This window comes from Diaphorina citri, unplaced genomic scaffold, assembly GCF_000475195.1.
Source record: "Diaphorina citri unplaced genomic scaffold, Diaci psyllid genome assembly version 1.1 scaffold618, whole genome shotgun sequence".
In the NCBI taxonomy this organism is placed as follows: Eukaryota; Metazoa; Arthropoda; class Insecta; order Hemiptera; family Psyllidae; genus Diaphorina; species Diaphorina citri.
Genome location: NW_007378051.1, coordinates 40,089 through 48,169, shown reverse-complemented (window position 1 = coordinate 48,169; position 8,081 = coordinate 40,089). Strand labels below are relative to the sequence as shown.

General features: G+C 41.1%; 2 protein-coding genes across 2 annotated transcripts in view; both read left to right on the top strand.

Annotated features, from left to right (window-relative positions):
* LOC113467994 (triple functional domain protein-like) overlaps positions 1-8,081 on the top strand; it is a 27,809-nt gene that overhangs the window by 9,359 nt on the left and 10,369 nt on the right. Inside the window, exons 6-7 of the mRNA XM_026824583.1 lie at positions 225-453; positions 970-1,092. Coding sequence (XP_026680384.1) covers positions 225-453; positions 970-1,092 — 352 coding nt within the window. The remainder of the gene's footprint in view (positions 1-224; positions 454-969; positions 1,093-8,081) is intronic.
* On the top strand, positions 3,745-6,576 carry LOC103510559 (sericin-2-like). The gene is made up of 2 exons (XM_026824591.1): positions 3,745-3,921; positions 4,742-6,576. The coding sequence occupies exons 1-2, from the start codon at positions 3,774-3,776 to the stop codon at positions 5,638-5,640; spliced, it is 1,047 nt and encodes a 348-aa protein (XP_026680392.1). The 5' UTR covers positions 3,745-3,773; the 3' UTR covers positions 5,641-6,576.

Sequence of the window (8,081 nt, the reverse complement as noted above, 5' to 3'; positions counted from 1 at the left end):
CCTACGGGAGCGTATGCCGTGACGTCAAAGTTTACGATTTACCGGTATTTTTTAAATCGATTTATCTCGGTATCTAGAAGTCGTAGAAGAAAAAGAAAAAATCCGTTGGTCCTCATTTTTCCTGCTCTATGACTTTGAAACATCACCCAAGTAAGTGTAACTGATCTATTAAAATTTCTTTGGTATTAAACTAATATCCACGTCTTTACCTCCTTCCTCCTCAGATTATCAGGGGACAGCAATTCGGGCTACGATTCCGGTTATTCGGGCCGCGATTCCGAAGCCAGCTCCGGGGTATCGAACCCGGACCTTCAAGCTACGCTGCCGCAGTTGCTGCACCATCTCGAGTCCTTGAGGAGTCTGAAGGCACATCTCCTGCAGCAGTGGCAACACAAGAAGGTGAAGCTGGATCAATGCTTCCAACTGAGACTGTTTGAACAAGACTGCGAAAAGGTAAGCGAATTTATTGTAAAATCATATTATAAATGAATAAAATTAATTATTTAAAAGGTAGGTAAATGAATTAATTGTGAAATCATATTAGAAATTAATTACATATAAGGTTGTATATGTATATACATATATAATTATATAAAAGGTAAGCGAATGGGGATGGAAAGGACTCAAAATTTGACCCTGAGTATCCAGATGGGTGAGCAATATTGACTTATCTAGGCAATCGTGTGCTGCTGGCTTTTTCCGGCCTCATTCAATCTGGGTTAGGTTAATGGGAGTTAGTGTTGGAAGGTGTCGCTGAATGAAAGGTAAAACCCCCAACATAAAAAAAAACTTAGAAGTTATACAGTGACGCAAAACCCTTTCAACTATCCAAACAATTATCTTTAAGCGTCTTACTCGTGCCCTGTCAGTAAAAACTTCATCAGTTACAGTGACTTTATATCCCTTGTCATCCTATGATCTTGAATTTCGATTTTCTAATAATTTCATCACTTTTCCCGTGTTTTTCAGATGTTTGATTGGATTTGTCACAATCGAGACATGTTCCTGACCAGTTATGTGGAGATAGGTCATTGTTACCAAGTAGCCAAAACCTTACAAGACGAGCATAACCATTTCACCATGAGCTCTATGGTAAGTATTACATTACATTAGAGATAACATTAGTTCTCTATGCTAAGTTTTATGTTCTTCGAACTTCAAATCACAGAGCTGATATCCAAAGGACTAATATAATTCAATAGTCCGTTGAAATATCGGGAGAATTGAAAATCATTATTCAAATCAAATCATGAATAAAATTATTTGTGGTAAAGCAGATTTTTTTCACAAGTTTTGTGGATGTCACAGCATTACTAAGCGCCTCCTTTGCAATCTCGCGGACCCTTTACTGTATTTTATGTGATCTTCCCGGGGGGTCTTGAATTTGTTCACGGTCCCCAGTTTGGGAATTACTGCTTTATATGTTTCATCATCTGTTTTTTCCTCAGTTCCATCATCTGTTTTTTCCTCTGTTTCATCATCTGTTTTTCCTCTGTTTCATCGTTTGTTTTTTCCTCTGTGGATTGGTCTTTGGGCCCTCAATCTCTTCATGTAGGTTCCTATACATATCTACAGACATAACACGGCAATTATTGCGTGTGGTCTTCACATCTGAATCAAAGAATGCATTTTTGGGTGACATCCATCCATTCATGGTTTTCTAGATGGTCCATTCTTTTATTCATTCATTCGACTGTATTCTTTTGTTTGTATTGTTCCAATGATTCATATTGTTTATTGTTCTAAATGAAATCGGTCTCTTTACATTGCCGATGTTGTCAGTGTTATCAAGCATCTTTACCGTGAGGGCTTATCAGTTCTATTGAGGTATTGAGTGATAATCAGGAATTCTGGATGACTTGAAGCTTGTTGAAAATAAATTTTCGAAGAGACAGGAAAGACAGAACCCGAAGTCGAAGAGACAGGAAAGCCCGAAGTCGAAGAGACAGGAAAGACAGAATAGAAGAAAGCCAGGCCTTCTAAGAACTAACCTTATCTGTTTAGGATAAAATCCGTCTCGGGCGGGAATCAAAGCCGCGACCTAGCGCTTACAAGGCAGACGCGCTACCCTCCAAGATAACAAAAAAAAAAAAGGAAATTATCCACTTGGTGACAAGGAAAGGATTGAATATCCTTTTTTGTATCTTTGCAAAATGTAATTTTTGGCTTATTTTCCTGCTTAGTAACTGCGTTGAAACTTGAACCTAGTATGTAATTAGGTATGTACCTAAGTAACTATGTTAGGTAACTTTTATAGTCCGACTTCTCTAGACTCTTGATGATTTCGGAGAGAGAAATTTGCAACAAATTGGTTCTAATAATGATTATATCTGAATATTCTAAAATCAATAAATTATGTGAATATTCTAAAATCAATGAGACCATTAGAAAATCAATCGATGAGTTGTTGAATCATCGATATGTACAGGGTGTTATGAATAATATGGGGCGTGATTTTATAATCCAATAATCACCTGACTTGCCCTGTAATATCCGAAATACACCGAGGAAGTCCGAAGAAGATTTAGCTAAGTTCCATTCAAAGAAGATACTGGCTCAGACTTTAACGGACTTTACCGTTTTGTAGTGGTACCACAACCTTACAACTAACTTGTGGACTGGCCTACACTGCCTACAGTCTTATGTGAACTGGTAGACCATTTCCGGGGTGTTTTTCAGAACCCCCAAGTGTCATTTTTAGGGTACATACATATAGAGAGTTTCAGAACATTGAGCAGTTAGGTAAGGGTCAGAGCTTCTTATTTATGGGGCTGGCCATATGAAATGATCTGACGCTTGGCGCTCTGTATCTATGTTTGTACCCTTTGTGCAATAGTCCTAAACAAAGGTAGACGCAGCACACAAGAGATCAAGAAGAGACCGCCTTAACATAATGATACCCTTTGAGCGTTTTTCATCAAAAGCCCAAAGTGCCTTTTAACGTGAGAATGTACACCCCGGGTGTTCACTAACATCCGGAACACACGGTATACAAAAGCTCGTGCGTCAGACAGAACCAGTTGCTCGTGAATTGATTTGAAGAGCGGCGATTAAAATCCTCAGGTAGTTCTTGTCAATAAGTCAAGCACATGGAATTAGAGAGTAAAAGTGATACTAGTCAAAATTAGCCCTGGGGATATGAACACCACGATAAATTTTCTGACTTGACTTGGACTCGAACCACCAATTTCCAGCCCCGAAGGTCACCTTGCAAATTACTGCACCACTGATTTTGGTTACCCCTCTAGGAAGTTCTAGCATAACCCGGAACGATTTCAATCCCGTTTCATGTTCGCAGGTGCTGGACTGGTTAGCCAATCACGGCGAAGTATTCCTGAGGAAAAACATAGGAGTGGGCAGAACCCTGCAGAAAGCCAAAGTTTATCAGAAGAGTCATGAACATTTTGAAAATGTCGCCCAGGTAAGAGAAGTAGTACTACTTTGGTTTTGCATGCTTCATTTGCGGAAAGGATCCTTTATTTTTGCAGCATTTGATTTGGATGGATCTGCGATATCTCTTAGCATTAGTAATACTTAAAATTAAAACAGAAACGAGCAAAACAACTAAACTCAACCTTCGGAAAATGTGAAATATAAAAACTTGTGCCTATGATAATTGGGTATTTTTATAGAATTTTTTCCCTAGAAAAAGACACGGAAAATGACTACTCTGTATGAGTAAAATTTTCGCAGAAAAAGTAACCACTGAATACATGGAAAAAAGGAGAGATGCATCAGGTAAGCTTGATGTAGATCTACAAAGTAACACAGTGATGGTGGACACCGACCTTCCACAGAGCCTCATCAAAGATAAAATTGAAGCAACAGGAATGAGAGCTGTACTCAGAGGCTACGGACAGCTTGGAGCAGCTGTGGCCATGTTAGGTGGAAATACAGGATTCAGTTCTGGAAATATAAAAGGTGAGTTGTTAGGATCATTTTCATGAGAAGTCTTCTTCTTCCTTGCTTTTCCTGTGTTCAGACAAGGTCAATGTTTTTTGTCAGCCTTCCAATCAGCCTAAGAGGTACATTACCTACCTACATTATTATCATTTATCATATAGAAATTATCTCTTTACATTTACAGGATTGGATGGGATAAGTAAGCTTGATGTAGATCTACAAAGTAACACAGTGATGGTGGACACCGACCTTCCACAGAGCCTCATCAAAGATAAAATTGAAGCAACAGGAATGAGAGCTGTACTCAGAGGCTACGGACAGCTCGGAGCAGCTGTGGCCATGTTAGGTGGAAATACAGGATTCAGTTCTGGAAATATAAAAGGTGAGTTAGGATCATTTCATGAGAAGTCTTCTTCTTCCTTGCTTTTCCTGTGTTCAGACAGGGTCAATGTTTTTTGTCAGCCTCCCAATCAGCCTAAGCTAGTAGGGTGATTGCTTTGGGCTGAGATTTGGTTATAGTAAAAAAAAAAATGCCCTTAACCTTTGCTATTCTGGTGTCCTCCCTGTTTTAAGTCTCCCAGCCAGACTCATGGAAATAAAATGAACACTTAACATGTTTCTAAAAAGAGTTTTGACAGAAATAGTAGGTAACTGCTAAGGTCTTATCGTCCCGAAATCAAAGAGAAAAGGAAGACAGGATAGGAGAAAGCCAGCCGTTCCGAGAACGAACCTTATCCTATCAGGATAAAATTCGCACCGGGCGGGAGTCGAACCTGCGGCCTAGCGTTTACAAGGCAGGCGCTCTAACACTTCACATTAATTTTCATTCAATTTCCAGGTGTCATTCGGTTCGTGCAAGAAGACGACCGGCACTGTATTGTTGATGGTGAAATAGATGCCCCTCGCGATACGCCCCTAAGTGTGAGCATCTATGAGTGTGGTGACATTAGCAACAACTGTGCCAACCTTGGCGACAAGCTGGTCGCGATATTAGACCACCAAAACATCGCACCAAACAAAGAAACAGGGAGCATTTTGGATAAACTTATCGGCAAAAATAACAGTAATGGAAAAGAAACACCAAATATTTTGGACAAACTTATTGGAACAAACAACAGTAATGGAAAACTGACCAAAAACGCCTCTGGACAGACTGTGATAAACAACGAACAAAGTGATACCTGTTGTTCAAGGACGAAGAAAAGCGAAAACTCCCGAAATTCTAATCTATTAGCAGGAAACGGTGGCCCGCTCAACACTGTGAATGGAAATGGTGCTAACGCTGAATCAACGCGAGAAAACGGTTCACAGTCAAACGCTTTGAACAGAGCTTCAATACAAGCCCCACCTTCCACGCTGACTGAAGGGAAAAGCGTTCACGGACCAATCAGTGATCAGAGTTCCACGCAGGCTCCGCCCACAAGCAGCGGACCAATGAGCGACAAGAGTTCCACACAGGCCCCACCCACAAGTAGCGTTGGACCAATGAGCGACGAGAATTCACAAGCTCCGCCCACAAGTCTCATTTTGAAAACCCGAAGTCCGATTGACATTTCGAGCATTGTCGGGCGAAGTTTGGTCATTGAAGACGGCGCGAATAATCGACTGGCGTGCGCGGTGATCGCGCGATCTGCCGGCGTGACGGAGAACAAGAAAGTTATTTGCGCGTGTGATGGCGTGACGATATGGGAGGAGAGAGAGCGACCTCTCGCGGGACCTGGGAGGAGGGGGAAGTGAGGGGAGGGGGGGAGAGAGAGAGTGAGAATGCGAAAAAGAGATAGAGTGAGGGAGAATAGGACAGAGATTAGAGGCAAGTGACGAAATGAAAGAGAGAAGAGAGGGAGGGGGAGAGAGAGGATGAGAAGATGAAGGAAATTGAGGGAAGATAGAACTTAACGAAATGAGAGACTTGAGAGGGAGGAAGGTGAAGAGAGAGAGAGAGAGAAAGAGGGAGGGAATGGAAGAGAGAAGGAGAAGATGAGAACTGAGCGAATATAGGATAATGAAATGAGAGAAGGAAGGGAGAGAGAGAGAAAAAAAGGAAGAAATAATGAAAGAGAGTGTGAGAGAGAGAGAGAGGAAGGAAGGGAGAGAGGGAAGTGTGTTTTGGGTATTAGAAATTACATTTTGTTTTGGGGTTTTAAAAACACATTATCAGGGTTGGCTTAGCTTTTAAAGTTTTAATTTATAAAATTAGAAATTAAGCAATGGTTACCTATTTATGTTTTACGACTGAAATTTTAAAATTACAATACACATCTACTTACTCATTCTTGGTGTATGTACGTATGTGTAGGAGGCTTTATAGGTACCTACCTATCTACATATTATGTATAATTAGAATAGAATAGGTACCTAGGTGTAGGTAGCCGTTCCGAGAACGAACCTTATCCGTTTGTAATAAGGTTCGCCCCGGACGGCAATCGAACCCGGGACCTAGCACTCACAAGGGCGCCGCGTTTCAAGATAACTAGGCTGTTTCCGGCTAGGCTGGCTGAATTAAGGTTTTATTTTATTATTTTTTTTTTTTCGAGCAGCCAAATAAATCTAAACTTTTTCTCTCAATAAGCGCTAGGTCGCGGGTTCGATTCTCGTCCTGGGTTAACTTTAAAAATCCTACACATAGGTAAGGTTTGTTCTCAAAACCGCTTTCTTTCTCCCATCCTATCCCCCTCTCTTCGCTTGCGAGACGATAAGCCCTTCTCCGGGGTATCGAACCCGGACCTTCAAGCTACGCTGCCGCAGTTGCTGCACCATCTCGAGTCCTTGAGGAGTCTGAAGGCACATCTTTTGCAGCAGTGGCAACACAAGAAGGTGAAGCTGGATCAATGCTTCCAACTGAGACTCTTCGAACAAGACTGCGAAAAGGTAAGCGAATGGGGATGGGTTTGAAGATGAAAGGACCCAACACACAAACACAACCCTAAGTGAATTAAGAGTAAAACTGCCGTCACTAAAAATCCTTGGAAGTTGTGTTATTCAGTGAAGTTAAATCCCTATTAAACGATCACTGAGCGTTCTCCGGGGTATCGAACCCGGACCTTCAAGCTACGCTGCCGCAGTTGCTGCACCATCTCGAGTCCTTGAGGAGTCTGAAGGCACATCTTCTGCAGCAGTGGCAACACAAGAAGGTGAAACTGGATCAATGCTTCCAACTGAGACTGTTCGAACAAGACTGCGAAAAGGTAAGCGAATGGGGATGGGTTTGAAGATGAAAGGACCCAACACACAACCCTAAGTGAATTAAGAGTAAAACTGCCGTCACTAAAAATCCTTGGAAGTTGTGTTATTCAGTGATGTTAAATCCCTATTAAACGATCACTGAGCGTCTTAAGGTCCACGCACACTTATTCGTCACGGATGCGTTCCATGATCCGTCACGTTCCGTCTAGTTTGTTGGATCAAATACATGACCGCTTACATATCCATAAGCGTGCGATCGTGTGTTTGATCCAACGTAAATATGGAAACAATTAGATGTTAGGTGACGGATCACGGAACGTATCCGTGACCGATAAAAATACATCCCTTTACTTTGTCCCCTGTCTAAAAACTTTACCAATTACAATGACTTTTTAGTCCGTCCGAATATGGAAACAATTAGATGTTAGGTGACGGATCACGGAACGTATCCGTGACCGATAAAAATACATCCCTTTACTTTGTCCCCTGTCTGTAAAAACTTTACCAATGGAGCAGTTGCAGTTGGGTAAAAATTATGAATAAAAGGTCGATTCCTATGTAAAAAGTTGTGAAAAATGCAAATCTGAAGTCAAAACTCCGAAAAAGTAACTTTAAAAGGTCGAAAATTCAATTTTGGCTTTCTCCTATCCTGTCTTCCTTCTCTCTTCGATTTTCGGGACGATAAGACCATAGCAGTTTCAGTTCCCTCTGTCAAACCTCTTAAAAAAAAAAAAAAATTATTTACTTGGTAACTTTTTCCTCTGTGCCTACAAACATGTTGCTGGCAAAATAGAAGGGTCCAGTACTAAAACTTAGTAGGAAAACACAAAACAGCCATTTTTGATTCTAGCTTTGACGTAGCATAATAATTGGCAACCTTTTTATTATTGTTATTTTTTAAAAGAGGTCTGATAGAGGGAACTGTAACTGCTAAGGTCTTATCGTCCCGAAATCGAAGAAAGAAGGAGGACAGGATAGGAGAAAGCCAGCCGTTC